The sequence below is a fragment of the Ursus maritimus genome, unplaced genomic scaffold, assembly GCF_017311325.1.
Source record: "Ursus maritimus isolate PB19 unplaced genomic scaffold, ASM1731132v1 scaffold_34, whole genome shotgun sequence".
In the NCBI taxonomy this organism is placed as follows: domain Eukaryota; kingdom Metazoa; phylum Chordata; class Mammalia; order Carnivora; family Ursidae; genus Ursus; species Ursus maritimus.
In genome coordinates, this window is record NW_024426008.1 from 23,619,391 (window position 1) to 23,637,210 (window position 17,820).

At 43.0% G+C, this 17,820-nt stretch overlaps 1 protein-coding gene across 3 annotated transcripts in view; it reads left to right on the top strand.

Moving 5' to 3' along the window:
• The window catches only part of PDCD1LG2 (programmed cell death 1 ligand 2), an 81,286-nt gene extending 63,682 nt beyond the window's left edge, over window positions 1–17,604 (top strand). For all 3 annotated transcript variants that reach the window (XM_040620311.1, XM_040620310.1, XM_008690904.2), the window contains exons 5-7: window positions 1,257–1,391; window positions 5,605–5,654; window positions 16,974–17,604. In XM_040620311.1, the coding sequence (XP_040476245.1) occupies window positions 1,257–1,391; window positions 5,605–5,654; window positions 16,974–16,979 (191 nt within the window). In that variant the 3' untranslated portion in view covers window positions 16,980–17,604. The remainder of the gene's footprint in view (window positions 1–1,256; window positions 1,392–5,604; window positions 5,655–16,973) is intronic.
• Window positions 17,605–17,820: the final 216 nt, after the last annotated feature.

Genomic DNA, 17,820 nt, shown 5'->3' on the forward strand with positions numbered 1-17,820 from the left:
AGCATTTGTAGTCAGTGCGGGTTATCCAGTGTGTAGATGAGCCAGGCTTCTGAATCCTTTTTTCCTTACTGTTCACCACACTGTTTTCAATAGAGACAAATAACTGTGGGGCCTGAGCTTTGGAGCAAACAGATCCAGGCTTGCAATCCTGGCTTTGCTACTTGTTTAGCAGTGATAACCTCAGATAGATTATTTTAGCATGTCTGAGCCTTACTTCCTGAACTCTAAAATGAGGGGCTCAGATTAAATGATGTCTAATTCCTTCTCAGCTAAAATGATCTATGATTCTCAGATTGCATTGAGATGGGGGAGAGGGAAGGCAGTTGGCAGGATTGAGCCCTTCCTCCCCAGCAGTTTTGCCAGTTTTTTCCTGGACCAGACTCTTGTGTTTATTCTGTAGAAGTTACACCATGGGGTAAAATTCAGGGTCTTGGAAAGAGCACAGCTTACTTTGGGTACTCTTCTACTTCTTATTATGAAGCCCCCTCCAGGCCTCCCCATTGTCAGTCTGGAGCCCTTATTCTAACCTATAGATACCCAGAGCTCTCCTCTACAAGGCCTTCCCCTGTCTCCAAAATTGCTCTTCTCATTCACCTCTCTACTAAGCTCACATTTTCCTCAGTGCCAGAACACTGATTAGCTGAACCAAGGAAAGGGCTCGTTGTAGTAATTTATACTATGGTATGAATGACTGGATTTTGGTTAACACCATCTACAATATTGTATTTTCCCAAAAGGATCCTGTTAATTCTTGAAATTGAATGACTAATGGCATAGATTCTGAGCACCGCAAATGCTTGACAATAGAGAGAGAAGACATGTTTGGGTTGAGGGACTATCCTACTGGAAAGAAAAATGATGATGATGATAGATAGATGATAGATAGATAGATAGATAGACAGACAGACAGATAGACAGATGTATCAGAATGATGAAAAACACGGAATCTGGAACCAGACAGCCTAGATTATATCAGAGCTCTGTCTCTTACTGTGTAGCTTTGGGAAAGTTTCCTAGACTCTTTGCACCTCATTTTCTTCACCAGTAAAATGAGGTTCATTGCAAATCCTGCTACATAGGGTGGTTGTGAAAAGTAAACCAGCCAGTACCTGCAGCACACATAGATCAGTACCTGGCATGGAATAAATGCTCGCTGCGTGTTGGCCGTGTTGGTTGTAACCTACTCAGATGGCCAACTTGTTGGTTTACCTCTAAGGTACCCTGTAATGGGTTTCTGGTGCTTTTCTTCCAACCAGGTGGCAAAGAAGTTGACATCTCTTCAAACTGGCTGCTTCATGTTTTCATCCCTTCCTTCATCATTGCTCTGATGTTCGTAGCTACGATGATAGGCCTAAGAAAACAGCTCTTCCAAAAGCTTTCTTTTAGAAAAGGTAAGTGAGTTTTATTCAAGGGAACCAAATGGACTGGGGGTCTGCAGTGTTGAGGCTCTGCTTTGCCCCAATGGCCTTCAGCTTCCCAGTTTCACACAAATCTCCTCAGGGCTTGTGCATCACTTTGGGCTTAGGGGACTCATCCTGATGATTTTTCCCCAGAAGAAAATGGCTCTAGTCTTCAGTGAGCTGAAATCCTCATACTGAGTATTTTAAAGGGAATGTTTTGTTCCTGTGCTGAAATAGTTTACTTTGTTCTTTGAGCTAAGAAGTGTCATTAGCCTCATGAGATCAGTGTTGTTTTGGCAATGCAGACTGCTATGTAGTCAGAGTTCACTGGTGGGAGGATGCCAAGATCACTTCAGAGGATTCCTTCAGTTCTCATCCCTCATTTCCCCAGGCTGGGTGTTAGCTGGGCTAAGCCTTCCCCCCAACCCCCAGGAATCTGAATCCCCTCATTGGTAAGGAAAGGAGAAAAGTGTGTGAGGCCATTTGGGACAGGAAAAGCACCTGTTTTGCTGGTGCCCTGAAGTCTTTTAACAGCTCCTCAGGAGTCCCTCCTCAGCCTGTCCTGTTGTCACCCACCCACTCCTGTTGTGCAACCTTTGAACCCTGGCCACAATATCTGCAGACTGTCTGGCGCTTTCCTAAACTGTTCCTTTGTCAGGACCCAATGAGCTCCTCCCAGAGTCTAGACATGGCCTTGTCTATAGAAAAGAAATGATATGTGGGATTAATTCAATAGAAATTTGGGGTGGTCACTATTTGAGAATTGGGAGGGTTAAAACCCTCCCATGTGGTGGTCATCATGCTACATTTACAGTCTAACTTCTATATTCTCTTCTGCCATAAGATATCATTGCCCTATGTATGCCCCAACTTGGGTGCTAACCACAAAACCCTCTACTATAAAATCTGAGGAATTATTGTCAACAGAAATGGGTGTGAGGGTTGAGGAGGAAGGAAGAAATGAAGAAGGGAGGGAGGAAAAGAGGAAGAAGGGGAAAAGGAAAAAAAAAGAGAGAAATGATAGAAATGGAGAGGAAGGCCATCTCACCATACTCAGCTTTTGTTCTTAAAGTACTTCCTTCTCCTTGTTCACCTAAGTTGGTCATCCTTTAAATCTCAGCAAAGCTGCCACTTCATGAGGCCTCCCCTGATTCTGCCCCCTCATCACACCCATTACAGCAAATCCCCTTGTGAGATGCTTCCATGGTACCTACGTCCCCTTTCAATACACTCAGCACACACTTAGATATCTAGGACCTGTTTTAATACCTTGGGCTCCAAATGCAATTGCATCCCTTTTAATTTTCCAATTAATTCCTTGAGCACCCACCTGCCTCTCTTAGCCAGAAGTCCAATGTCTCCCTCTCACAGCTTCCACTTCCCTACCTCCCACGGACTGTCGGGAGGCTAACTTAGCCCACAAGGATGCTGCTTCCAAACAGGCAGGGAAGTTCCTGGAGAGCCAGGTCAGTTCCCCAGAGGGCCCTGGTTTTGAGCTGCTGCTCTTTCTACTCCTGCCATACACATCTCTGTTCCCTCTGGGGAGGGAGGGTCTCCATCCACCAGGCTTGCTGGTCCAGATCCCCACACAGACCAGAGTGACCCAAGATGACAACTTGGGTCCCCTCACATGTTCTGCCATTGCTCCCAAAGCAAGACCCTCAAGAGCTAATGAGGCCTAAGGGGCTTCCTGCTTTAAACACAACTGTGCCCGGCCAGCCTCCTTGGCTCAAGGCCTTCATGTTAAGCCTGGGATGCCAGTCCTAACTTCCTTCTCTTGAGTTCCTCTTAGGGCCAGTGCCATCCTGAACTTCTCAATCTATCTGAGAGAGTCAAGTAAAAGGGTGGCAATCTCAGCCCCTTTCTGTCCAGAAGGCTCCTCGGCTCCTAAACACATTTACCCACCTATGTCTCAATGACCAGCTCTGCACGCCATGATGTGTGGGGAGGGCAGCCGGGATCAGTCCATAAAAGGTTCTCCTAACCATCTCTACCTAAGATGAGCCCCCAACAGTTCAGGGCTCCAGGTGACTCACTAAATTCTGGAGAAGAATCTGGCAACTTCTTTTGTAAAAATAATGTCAAGTTCTGCTTCATGAGCATAAGGGCTGTGTTTCTCTTATTCACTAATATATGTCCACTGTCTGAATCATTACCTGGCATATGTAGACATTCAATAAATTTTACACTGAACCTACTGTATGCAGGTACCCACTAACCTGCTCTGTATGGTATAATAGCCATACGTGGTTATTTAAGTGTAAATTAAATAAAAATGTAATTCCTTGGTCACATTTTAAGAGCTTATACCTTGTTAGTGCTCAACAGTGACATGGGGCTAGAGGTCACTGCATTGGACAGAGCAGATATACAATATTTCCATCTTTGCTGAAAGTTCCGTTAGACAGCACTGGGCTAGACCCTTTACAAACTCCTTTTCAGTTAATTTTACAAAAACTGCTTGAGACAAGGAGTAGTGTCTATATTGCAGATGAAGAAATGGAAGTTCAGAAAGTATTCCTAAAGTCATGTAACTGGGGTCTGAACACAGATCTGTCTGACACTAAAATGTGTGGCCTTTTGTTAAAAAAGTGCTTAAGAAAAATTGACTCAATCTGAATAGTATTATTTTGGGCAATGGAAGGAGAGAATCTCAACCCAAAAGAATTGAGTGACTTTATCGTTGGCTGAGCCAATGGCAAAGCCAAGAACAGAATCCAGGAAGAGTCACCAGCTATAGAGACCAGATCTCTAGGACAGGCCTGCAGATTTTAAGCACAGTATTTCTCAACCTCTCTGTGGTAAGGAACCATTTATTTTTATATTTCTAATACGATAGGGTCAATGCTTTTGCAATATATACTAAAAACGGAATTACTAAAAAGTGAAATAAAAAGACATATAAGCTCAGTATTTGCTGGATTCAATAAATATATGACATTTCAATAAATATCAGGGGGAAAAAACACAGTAAAAGAATTACTATAAAAGCTTCTAAATGTTTATGCTAAATCTCTGTAATTGTCTCATTGTGGGCTGGTGAGCAGTAGGTCACCTACCACCAATAGCCCACGGACTCCACACTTTGAATGGCAATGCCCTAAAATACTGAGCCAGGACTTTACAGGGATTTAAGCCAAAGACCAACTATGTTGGCAGATGGTTGCATAAGAACCACAAAATGGCAGCACTAACCCCAAGCTTTAGAGAGGACTGCCCTGAAACTCTACCATGCAAGGGCAATTTCTGAGGGTTAACTCTTAGGCTCCTTTCAAATGTGAATCCTCTTAGAGGAGACAGCAGTGCTGGATGGAGGCCCTCAAAGTCCAGGCCAAGGTTAGCATTGTCATGAGGGAGTTCCTAAAAATCTGGTGTGCAGAGCAAAAGCAGAATTAGGGATGCACTGAGTTCAGGAACCCAGGCAACTTCGGGACATGGGCATCAAGCTCCAAGAAAATCAGAGTGGGGGGGAGCATGTGACGTCAGAAGTTGAAAAAGAGGGACACCTGGGTAGCTCAGTCGTTAGGCGTCTGCCTTCGGCTCAGGGCGTGATCCTGGCATTCTGGGATCGAGCCCCATGTCAGGCTCTTCCGCTGGGAGCCTGCTTCTTCCTCTCCCACTCCCCCTGCCTGTGTTCCCTCTCTCGCTGGCTGTCTCTCTCTCTGTTGAATGAATAAATAAAATCTTAAAAAAAAAAAAAAAGAAGTTGAAAAAGAGATGAAACCGGGGAAACAGTGGTGAGCAGCATTCCATTATGTGAACTTGTGCCTCTGCCTCCCGACTTGCTTTGAAACAGTATCTGTCATGTACACCTTAGTGTAAATTGATTGATTAGGCCTCTTGCTCTGTGTAGGGCAGACAGGAAGGAAGTGGCAGTCAAGAGCAAAGCAGAAAAAGGAGAGAGAATTCTGAAGCTGGACATTTCCTGGGCTGAATACCCAAGTTAGCAGTCCCTCAGCCTTTGAGTGCCTGGGACCAGGGGCTGAGAAAGGAACAGAAAGTAGAGGACTGCTTTGTTTGCAATTTTCACCTAAGGGTACAGTTTTACTCTGTCATTTCAGCCTAAGGTCTCAAGCCACAGTGCACATTTGGACTTCTACATGTGATTTATTTGGATCAACTTTTTATTCTCCCATCTTTTAGTCTAGAAACAGAAAACTTTTCTCGTTAATCTTATTCCATCACCGGGATTTCTCTTTTTCAGACACAACAAAAAAATCTGTCACCACCGTAAGGAGGGAAGTGGACAGAGCTGTGAGTAGTCATGATTTTTCTTAACTTTTTCTCTCCCAGCTTGAATTAAGAAATAGCCCCAGCTTGAATTAAGAAATAGCCCCTGTTCTGTGAATGCACAAAGGGCAACTGAATAGTTTTAGCCTGTATGGAATCTTCCTGTTGAGTGGCATTTCAGCTAGCTGCTGTTGTAAATTTACGTTGTTCCATACCGTTCTTGGGAGAAAAAAGGTATCTGCTGTATAGCCACGAAGAGTTGTAGAGCCTTTGGTCTGTCTCTGTTCCTAAGCACTCCAGCACCAGGACATCTGGGCTCAGGTACTTAGACACATGGTTAACACTTAACAGCAAGGAAAGATATTCAACTATGAAGCAGTCAACAGTTCGTGGTTTTGCAATAATTACTAAGTACGTTGTTGGCGACTGTGGGTCAAGGTTGTAATGCTTGGGGAGTAGAGGTCTCTTCATGAGGCTGACAGGCTTGGAGCTGGAATTTGTGGGAAAAGATGTGATGTGGAGTTCTGGAGAACTGGAGTTGCTAAAATCATTCAGGCTGGTTGGATGAAAAGCTTCGACCCTGGGGAAATGCTGTTTTGGGGACCCACAGGCCCGGGTCATATTGCAAATATTTCTAGCTTTCTTGGGAAAACCACCTTTCCTTTTGTAATCTAGGAATCACGTGGTGTGACACATGAATTCATGAGTTCACCAAAATTATAGGCAATTCACAGAAAGTTCTAAATAACTTTGTTATCTGCTACTTAAAACATTCAGAACCGGTCATTTTAGAATTCTGCTGAATATATCTGTAAATTTCCAGAGACACCAACTGTAAAAACAATTCCAGAAAACCTTCAATATCAGGGTCTGTGTCTGGCTGATACAGAACACATGACAACTCATAAGCACAAAATATGACCGGAAGGAATGAAATTGGCCCACTCATGATATACATCCTGTTACCGTCATACTCATCCCTAGGCACAGAACCAAGGAACAAATGCAGCTCAGGCCTGGACTATATTTGAGGTCCAGTTATGCTGAGTTTCTCTGAATCAGCAGTGAGATTTTCTTGACTCAGAAAAGCTTCAGATTCATGCTGGTCATCCTAATTGAAACATCTGTTTCTTGAGAAACAAAACTCCTGTGTCCCTGTAGATGGGTGCACTTGGTCTACAGGTGAGTTTCCATGGGAGCAGCCTCAACATTTGCCTGAGTTTCATGAGCTCTAGTCTTTGTGTAAGTGTCTCCTTCAACTGCTCAACGTGAGGAAGAAATAGTGAAAGTCTTGAGAGCAGTGATGGTAAACTCAGATGCCCACAGGGCCAGGCAGGTGCTGAAATGAGTAAAAAGGACACTCTAATACCAGATCGGGAATGGTGACAAATTGGAGGGCATATTCCCTGTCAATTTAGCACTAGCCTAATGCTGTCAGAGAAGATGGAAAACCAGATTTTTATGTAAAATGTCCTGGTTATTAAATGCTTCCTGAAAGTATTTCAAATACCAAACAAGGCAAATAAAATATGTCCATAGGCTAATTGAGCCCATCAATGACCAGTTGCAGCCTCTGTCCTAGAGAGAAAGTATCATCAGAAAGAGCATGGACGGCACTGGAGGAGATAATGCTAAGTGAAATAAGTCAAGCAGAGAAAGACAAATATCATATGATTTCTCTCATCTATGGAACATAAGAAATAGGATGATCGGTAGGGGAAGAAAGGGATAAAGAAAGGGGGGTAATCAGAAGGGAGAATGAAACATGAGAGACTATGGACTATGAGAAACAAACTGAGGGCCTCAGAGGGGAGGGGGGTGGGGGAATGGGATAAGCTGGTGATGGGTAGTAAGGAGGGCACGTATTGCATGGTGCACTGGGTGTTATACGCAACTAATGAGTCATCGAACTTTATATCGGAAACCGGGGATGTACTGAATGGTGACTAACATAATATAATAAAAAATCATTAAAAAAAAAAAAGAGCTTGGAATCTGAGTAACGAAGGCAGAGCTGTCCATCTGAGGAACTGAGGAATCTTCAAAGGCTTGCAACCATTCTAAATGTCCCATCCCATGGCCCCCACATGGTCTCAATTTTGCACTGTTAATAGTGTGATTTCTTTGGATTAACAGTATCACACCCATTTTTAAACAATACATCTCCTTATAAACAGAAAAATCTCATACCCTTTTTCAGTAGTATCTGAAATTCAAATAAAATATCTTGGTCAAAAGTCAAATTAAAGAAATTAGACTAATTCTCTTTCCCCCCAACTGGTTATATATAGTTACCCTTTGTAGCTTCGAACCTGGGGAGGGGAGAGTCAAGGAGGTGAGAGAATGATGCTCTTCCTTTCTCTTCTTCACCCCTCCTTGGCACTTACCTGAGAATATGTGGTATACTGTTAAGAGGTCAGGGCCGCTTTGGTATACATCACAGAGGACTCACATAGGAATGTTCCCGATATTACTATTTACAAGAGCAACAAATTAGAAATAATCAAATGTGAATCAGTAGGAGAATAGGTGAATAGGAAGTATACATAGCAACTAAAATGAAAGCACCAAAACTGGATGTATTTCTGAGATGAATAACTCTGAAAAATACAATTTTGAGAGGAAAGATAGATTCCAGAAAGACATAGACAATATATTGGCAATTACAGAGTTTAAAAGCTTGCAAAGAACCTCTATGTAGTGTTTATGGAAACAGTCATGTGAAGTAAAAGTACAAAAACAGCATGGAATTTATAAACACCGAATTTAACCTCTTCAGCTGGGTGGTGGGCACGCAGATGTTGATGGTATTATCCAGGGGGGTGGGAAATGCAGATGTTGATGATATTTTCCTGGTGGGTGGGCACACAGATGTTGATATTATCCTGGGGGGTGGGTATGCAGATGTTGATGATATTATTCTTTTTTTTATAATTTTTATTTTATTGGTCACCATACAGTACATCCCCAGTTTTTGATGCAATGTTCCATGATTCATTATTTGCGTATAACACCCAGTGCACCATGCGATACGTGCCCTCCTTACTACCCATTGATGATATTACTCTTATACTCTGTTGGATGCCTGAAATATTTCTTTTTATAAAAAAGAGGTCATGATTAAAATTCAAGAGGTTAAGATTCAAGTTTTTCTGTGAGCTAGCTATGCACGTTTAGGAAAGATCCACCCCCTTCTGGGCTTCAGTTTTGTCACCCGTGAACCGAGAAGGTTGGACCAAATGCAGAGGAGGGCAAATAGGCCTCCCGTCAGGTTCAGAAGGTGCCTAGGGCAGCGATGAGGATGGTTTGGGAGACCATTTCTAGGCGGGGAGTGTGGTGATTGATGAATGATGTCTGCTTTGGATGGGGAGAAGACAGAGATCTTGGCCATATATTTGCCAAACGTGGAAGAGATGCTCTTTTTCAAAAACAGTTTTGTGTTTATCTGTGCTTCTCTATGTCACGTACATACATATTTTAACACTTAGGTAATGCTGACATATTATATTGTGTTCTACGTGTTCCATTTGCATTCAGTTGTTTGCGGATTGATTCAAATGTAGAAATTGACAATGATCAATGGTGGTGGAATAGTTCATTTTTAGCATAACGTTTTATGATTTTGCCAACACTAACACCAATGTGTTAGATTTCAGTAGATTTTTTTTAAAGTTCCTCCCTATGAAGTTGCTCACCAGTTGTTGACTCTTAATGGAGAACTAATTTAGCATTTTGGAGACTGTCGCCTGGGAAGAACAGGGAGCAGGACAGGGAAATACTGATTTGGGGAATGGAAAGAAGGTGGGTCTGGGTCCCACTGTTCGGATAGCCAAGAAAACTTGATGCCTGTCTTTGAGGGAGGGGTACTTCAGGCTTCTCCGGAAAAACAGAACCACAGAACCACTCGGAGACAGGCAAGTGTGAAATACGTAGGGCAGGCTTGCAGGCCGGAAGTTCAACTAAGACGTGAAATATGGAATCCCAAAACGGTAGCGTAGGCCTGCAGGCTGGGAACTCAGGTGGGGTTTCTATACTACAGTCTGAGGCAGAATTCCTTCTCTGCGAAATCTCTGCTGTTGCTCTTCAACTAATTGAATGAGACCCACCCATGTTCTAGAAGGTAATCTGCTTCATTTAAAGTCACCTGATGGCAAGCGTTCATCACATCTACAGACTACCTTCACAGCTACATCATAGCTACAGCTAACTTTGACCGAACAACTGGATACACTAGTTTAGCCAAGTGGACACAGAAAATTAATCATCACAGGCACCAAAGTGTGAGGGGGGTAGTCTTGGCTGGAGTAAGTGAATTTGTCAGAGTTCCCTGAGCCTTAAAAAAAATAGAAGTATGTGACTCTCTATTATCTGGTCACAGATTTGTCCGAGAGGCCAGGGCTCTGTCTAAAACCCAGTCAGCCATGAACCCGCCACCCCACATGTGCTTGCACACTCACTGTTTAGGGTCTTCTGCTCAGCTCACTGCCTCTTTCAGCAACAAAAGGATGTGTGTGGTATCAGCATCCTGCACTTCATGTGTTTTGAAATAATGAATAGCTAAGTAAATATGGAGGGGGAGGAACAACGCTGTCACCAAAATTCCCTGATAAAATTAAACTGAGGGGTTTGGAAATGATTTGTCTTACTGTCCATTTGTCTGCACTCCTTGTAGTTTATTCTGCAGTAAATGTAAGAGGTAACTGGTTTTGACCGAATTTGTCTCACTACTAAAAGATAAATCTTGCTTAATTTTAGTTGTTGGCCAGCTCAAAAATAAATAACTTATACAACTTTCAGAACATTTTTTAAATTACATATTTTTTCTGAGCAAAATGAAAAATAAAAAGGCATACAGGAAATAAAAATAACGTATAATCCATTGCACACAGATTACCATGGTTAATACTTAAGATTGCTTGAATTTCTAACATTTTTCTGTATTTAAATTTTATAAAGTTAAATTATAATATGTATAGCTTGATATAGTTCTTTAACCTAATTTTGTCATTAGTATTAGTTATGTGCTGAAAATATAACTAACGGCTCCCATATTTTATTGTATACATGGACTGGGATTTATCTTATTAACTCCCTATTGTTGGACATTTCATGTCTACCTCATAGAGTCGTTTTACATTTTTGTTATTTAAGTATTATCACAATAATAGCCTTATACATAAATCTTTATGTGCAGCTCTAATTATTACCAGGGGTAAAAATCTAAGATGCAAAATTACTGGGGTAAACCTATAGGCATTTTTAAGACTCTCAAAATGTATTGCTGGATTGCCCTCTAAAAAGTTGTACCAATTTGTACTAGCAATATGTGAAAGAGCTAGTTTTATCATTACACCTGTCCCAATGCTGGGTATTACTGTTTTTTAAATTTTGCTAATTTAGAAATTAAAAACTGTACATCTTTCTTTCTCTCTTGCTTTCTCTCTTGCTTTCTTTCTTTTAGAGAGAGAGTGTGTGTGAGCAGGAGGTAGGGGAAAGGGTGGAGGGAGAAAAAGGGACAGACTCTTAAGCAGGCTCCACACCCAGCACAGAGCCCAATTGCACAACCCTGCGATCACGACCTGAACCAAATCAAGAGACGGGCACTTCAACCGACTGAGCCACCCAAGCAACCCCATCATTATTATTTTAATTTGCATTTTAAAGTTATTAGTGAGATAAAATATTTTCATAAATGTATAGGTTTTATCTTCTTTTGGGAACTCTCTATGCATCTTTTGTCCATCTTTTTACTTATGTCTTCACTTAGAGCTAATAGTAACCCATTACTTGCTATATATTTTATAAATTTCCCCTTGATTTGTCACTTACTGTTAAGCTGTTTTTTTCTTATCCTGAGAAAACAGGTATTGGGTATAGTAAAATTAGGTTCAGAGGACCAGATTATAAACATTAATGTTCTATATGTCATATATTCATTAAAAGAAAGTAAGTATAGGAGCACCTGGGTGGCTCAGTCAGTTAAGTGTCTGCCTTCGGCTCAGGGTCCTGGGATCGAGCCCCATGTCTGGCTCCCTGCTCAGCAGCAAGTCTGCTTCTCCCTCTGCCTGTAGCTCCCCCTCCTTGTGCGCTCTGTCTCTCTCTCTGACAAATAAATAAATAAAGTCTTGAAAAATAAGAAAACTATATGAATTATAAAATTTATGCTATCTAATAGCTTACATTGAATAGGATCTGCTGTTCCCAGAGGACCGAGTTACACGTTTCTAGAAAGCAGGTGCAGTGTCTTCTTCTTCCTTTCAAAGACTATTACATCCTAGGATGTGTTATACTTTCAGTAGCTACCTATGAAATGATGGTCGACCAAAGTGAACATTCTGCTCTCCATTGATATGTGTCAACTCAAAACGAGTGGGTGAACTACAGCCAGGGGGCCAAATCGTCTCCTGTTTTTGTAAACAAGATTTTATTGAAGCACAGCCATGCTCAGTGTTTCCTCATTGTCCCCCAAACCTCACACCTCTTTCCCTGCCTCCAACAGCAGAGTTGAGGGACTGCAGCAGAGACAATATAGCCCATAAAGTCGAAATATTTTACAATCCGGCCCTACAGATAGCGTGTGCTGGCTCCTGACCCAGAAGTTCTCCATGGCTCTATGCCTTCCCTCACACTGAATGTACTCGGTCTTGCTCTCAAGGCTCTAATGCTACCACCAGCTCCCATCTCAGCTTCATAAAGTCTGAGGACAGAGCCCCACTGGGGTCCAGCCAGCTCACGGCCCTCAGGGCTCTCACTCTCCCACACCCATCCTCTACTGTCCCACTCTGCCTCACCCCCAAGCCACCTCTGTGGAGACAGTGTCAGGTCGCAGGCTGTGCAGGCGGCATCCTGGCTGCCCCCTCCCCGCCCCCCCCCCCGCTCTTAGTCACATTTACCTAGTAGACGGAGTCTTGGGACTTGCCCTGACACATATGTCTGACAAGACTTCTGCTCAGGTAAATATTCTCCCTTCCCACTTAAGAAGGGAAGAGCTTGGTGGTTTTGCTTCATTGAACAGAGACTGACATGAGACCCAATTCATGTGGGAGTGCCCAGCAGGACTAGCTCAGGCGACAGCTGTGTGTAGAGCTGGGTTTTCCACTCCATGGCTCTGCCTTGAACTTTCTAGGCAACTCTGGGAGAGGTGTTGCCTGTTCTTATTCTTGTGCAAATCCAAATCCAGACTTCTCAGTCTTCCCAGATGGGCCTTCAAGGCCTTCACTTTTATATAATAAAATCAAAAGACTCAGATCAAACTCAATGTGGCCAAAGAGATAGCTCATTGCCATTTTTCTCAGTAGGGGATGTGGTGGTCATTAGTGCAGTTTCACAGAGTTCTGGATCTCTTGCTTTTCTGTATATGGTAAAATTGGTCTTCTCTACAATTAGGTTGTGGTTAGGTGCGGTCGTGTGATTTGCTTTGGCCAACTAAATATAAGCATAAATGATGTGTGTTACTTCTGGGTTGAAGATATAAGGGCTAGCTTGTGCTTTACTGTATTTTCTTTTTTTGTCTAGTGTGATAAACAGCAACATTTGAGGTAGTGATTCTTTCCTCAGCCTGGGTCTGTGAGTAACTACAAATAACAGAGCCCCTTGCTGACCCTCAGTGAACATGGACTAAATCTCTGTTTTTTATACAGAGATTTGGGGATTGTTTGTTACTGCAGCATAATCAAGTCTCATCCTGACTGATACAACAGGGAATAACTGGAACCTCTACTTAATACAGCATGTACTGCCATTTACAGTTCTGTTTCTGAGGAATAACATGGGGAAATGCTTTCTATATAACAAAAAGAAAAGAAGGGTAAAATACAAATATATACTTACTGTATCATTATTCTATTAAAAAAATGTTTTTAATATACCACCACACCCCTTTCTCCCAAAGAAGTGAAGTGAAAATGTTTGAATGCCCATAATTATTGTCTTTACACTGGAAGTTTGTATTGTCTTCTTTTTTTATGTTTTCTGAATTTTCTTTGTACTTGAATACATTTTTAAATTTCCCAGTATATCATTTTTAAGTACCCAGCAGTGCTTGTTAGACAAAGAATGATCTCACTATCCTCATCTCTCATTCTATATATCATCTCTTTCCTCTCCCAGCATATCAAATGCATTGTATAGAACTCTCCTTTGGGTCTTCATCAACCCTTCATCAACTTCATCAACCCCTTCATCAACCCTAGGGAGTCTTCTTTCAAGGGCACATAGTTGCCTTTCAGAGGCTCCTAACCCAGTGAGCCTAGAAGGAGTGGATACATACACCGAGGATGTAAGAGATCAGGTCTCGGCCCATGGCTTCTTGCCCTCATGCAGGCAACCAAGCTGTCAACCAATATAACTTCAGGAGTTGATTCTGATACCATAGATATATATCGTGCTTCCTTTAAAAAAGAGTTATCCTAGTCATCATGACATGGTTTGTTAGCAGTTATAAACCATGTAACCTGACTTCCTCATTTTACAGACGGAGAGATTTGGCCAAGGGGTGTTAAGTGACTTTCTTGAATGAAATAACGACAGAAAAGTAAAAGGCCTTATGATTCCCAGGATAGTGGTATTCATTCTCTCATTCACTCTGAAACACGTCCTGTCTGCTATTTGCATGACTCTCAGGTCAGCTATGTGGGAATTGTAAGGATGAATGAAGCACAACATTAGTACTCCAAGATTCTTATAATCAAGTATTGGAGATAAGGTATTCAAAAAACTGTTCTCATTAGCATAATTTGGGATAAAATTAAAGAAGCCGGATTTCTACATACCCTCAACAATTGATCAGATGTCTGTGTTTTTGTTGTTTTCTATTGTTGCGTGAGACTCTTGTCTTCCCCGTAGGAACTTCCATCTGAGAACTGACCACAACCCCCAGGTCCACCATGGCACAGGTGCCTTGTTCCCCTTTTCTCATCTGTGATTGCCAATCTTTTCCTTCTTTTCCCATGATAACCCTTTCATAAAGGAAATATTAGATGGAATACCTGTATGTAATGAGTGGGGGAAACTTCAGTCCTCCTGTGCATCTCCCTTATTCCCACTACTGCATACACACCTCTGACATGAACACACGGGGTTTCTTCTGCACAAGGAAATTCTCTGCGACACCCACTTGGTGTCCTGTGATTTAACTCAGTTATAACACCATTTATCTGGAAATAGCATGAGATCCCACCCATTAAGGGCTCGGTCTCACAAGACTGCCCTTCCCGCCCTCCACCCCCCACTTCAGATGCCAATGGTGAGTCTGGGTGGTCACCTGTGCTTCTGACCAATCAGCTATAAATCTGAGGTTCCCACTGTCCCCTCCACAGGTTCGATGAATTTTGTAGAGCAGTCCACAGAGCTCAGGAAAACAGTTTACTTACCGTTTACCAATCTATTATAAAAGGTTATGACAAATGATGTAGAGGAACATCCAGTGGAAGAAAAGCATAGGGCAAAGTTTGTGGGGCGTCCATGCCCTCTGTATGCGTCACTCTCCCAGCACCAACAGGTGCTCACCAATGCAGAAGCTCTTGGAAGCCCTACTTTAGGGATTATTATGGAGGCTTTATCACATAGACATAACCAATCATTAACTTCATCTTTAGCCCTTCTCCCCTTCCTGGAGAATGGGGGGTGGGGGTAAGAGGTGGGGCTGAAAATCCTAAGCTTCTAATCAGAGCTCAGTCTTTCTGGTAACCAGCCCCCATCCAGGAGCTCAGCAAGGGTCACCTCTTCACAACAAAAGACAGTGCTATCATCCAGGAAATTTCAAGGGAGTTGGGCGCTCTGTCAGGAAGTGAAGTCAAAGGCCAAACATTAGAACAAAAGATGCCCTTAGTGCTCTTATCTCATAGGAAATCACAAGGATTTTAGGAATTCTGTGCCAGGAACCTGAGTCAGAGACCAGTACATATATTTTCTATTATTTCACAAAAGCAGATTAAAACAGTGGTGAAACTGGAGTGAGGGATATAAACACCCTACATATGTCCCTGCAAATGCCTCTAAGGTACATATGTGCTTCTTGGAACATATTCAGAAAATCCTGTAGCTCTCAGACTATCACTCTGTCCCAAAGCCCACCTTATTTATGTATCCTCAGAATCCCCAGAAATGCCTGCCCCATGTCCAGCTTCCTTCCACACAGAGCAGAGCTGTTCCATTGAGGGAGGTGGGCACTGGAGGAGAAAACAGTAATGGCCTCATTCGCCTGGGCTCATGAGTTTTTAATTGTGCCAGAAGCCAGTGTATTTTTTATAGTTTTCTATGGCTTTACAGGAAGTACAAATACTCCATGAGAGTTCAGAGATGGGGGAAAATATCACTTTAGGCTGGGGATAATCAGGGAAGAGGGAAGTTTTCATGGAGGAGGTGACATTTGAACCAGGCAAGAATGGAGACAACAGACTTCTAGATAGAAGAGAACAGGGAGGAAGGCAGAGGCAGGAGACATGGGCATCTGTGGGAAAAGGCATGGGCTCCTAGCCTGGGAAGAGCCAGGTGGGAGATAAGAGAAAAGACTGTTGGGGTCATCCCGTGAGCCAGGAGTTCCAGGCAAAGGAGGTTAGATTTTACTCATCAGGCACGGTGCCTCAGTCAGGTCTCAGCAGAAAGCAGAGGGCACACTCAGGAGGGGTGACTGAGGCACACTTACAAGTTATTACTAGTTACAAAGACAGGAGCAAGGTTGGGGGAGAGCGGTGGGGGAGGTTGAGCACTCTGGAACTGGCAAGAGCAGGGAAGAGTTGACCAGCCCAAGGCCTGAAGGGGAAAGGGGAAAAGGGAAGAAGGAGTTACCACAGGCTGGTGAGAAACAGCAGTAGGAGAGGGCCACCCACAAGGATAAAGCCAGTCTGCAACGTGTCTGGGAGATTGCTGAAGCATGCACGCCAAACCTCACGGTGCTGCCCACTGCAATCTTATTTACCTTCTGGCCTGAGCGGAAAGCATGGGATGGAAGCTAGAGAGAAGAGAGCCCACTGAGCAGTCCAATGTCATCCTCCTGGGACCTGAGCAGGGTAGAGCAGAGAGGAGAATGAGTCTGCAGGAAACAACGGAAATGTCTGGTGCAATGGGGAACTAGCAAAGGTTTTGAATAGGCGAGCCCCACGAACCGAGCTGACTGCAGGCCAGAGAATGGAGGGAACAAGGCTCTTGTAATAGGTCTGGAGAGAGAGGCTGAAGACGCAGACCCTGGGCAGTGGTAGAGGGGCACAGGGTTAGGAACTAGGCTGCCCTCAGATACATGAGCTTTTCCCCTTTAGCAATTTCTCACTCCAATCGGATTTTTGAGAGCTTATAAACTTTCTGATCGGAAAACTGATTTTCCTATTTGTGGACTTCTCTCCTCAGATTTGAACCTGTGGTCTCAGGAGCTGGGGTGACCTGATGGGACATCCTCAAGAAGCTTCTGGACTCTGAACAAGAGAGAGGCAGCACCTGGCCATGTGTGCTCAGGGGAAGGCAGGCAGGCCACCCCTCACAGGTCCAGGCGCTCACCTCTGCAGCCTGTGACTTAAGCAAGCACTGTAGCACTTTAGAAAATGACCGCCCGGATCCTAGACCCCGATGCGTGTTCTGAGGCTCCTTCTTGTTGCCAGCCTGAAAACAAAGGGAATCCCCCCCCACACTTATCCAAACTGATTTCCAGAAGCAGAGATGAGTGGAAATTTTCAGTTACAGAAATGGACAAATTGCCAATAGAGTTATTTTTATCTGCAGTTTCTTCTGGATTCCGGAAAAGCCTATTGAGTCCATGAACTCACAGAGCTTTAAACAAAGTCGAGCCATAATTGATATGTCATACAGCTTAGTGGAATCTTGAAAGAATCTGAGTTATTTTAATTAACAGAAAGCATTTAAGTACACAGTGGACAACTCCAAATTGTGGAGAAAGGCCATTGAGTATTTTTGTGAGATGTAAATCACGAAGCATTTGTTTTAACCTGTAATGGCACCATATTAAATGATTTTTTTAAAACTACATCTTCTCTGTTAAAAATGCTGGTTTTTTTTTTTTTAACCTCAGAAACCAATGGCATACATTTTAAAAATTTGGCTAATACGCTGTCCCTGCAAAGATATCAGATGGGTACCCGTAATGGTCAAAGCCCCAAATGCAGGCTCCTTTCCTGGCCCTCTCTCTGACTTTAAACTCCACCTTTCAGTGCTCTGTCCACGTCTGTGACACAGTGACACT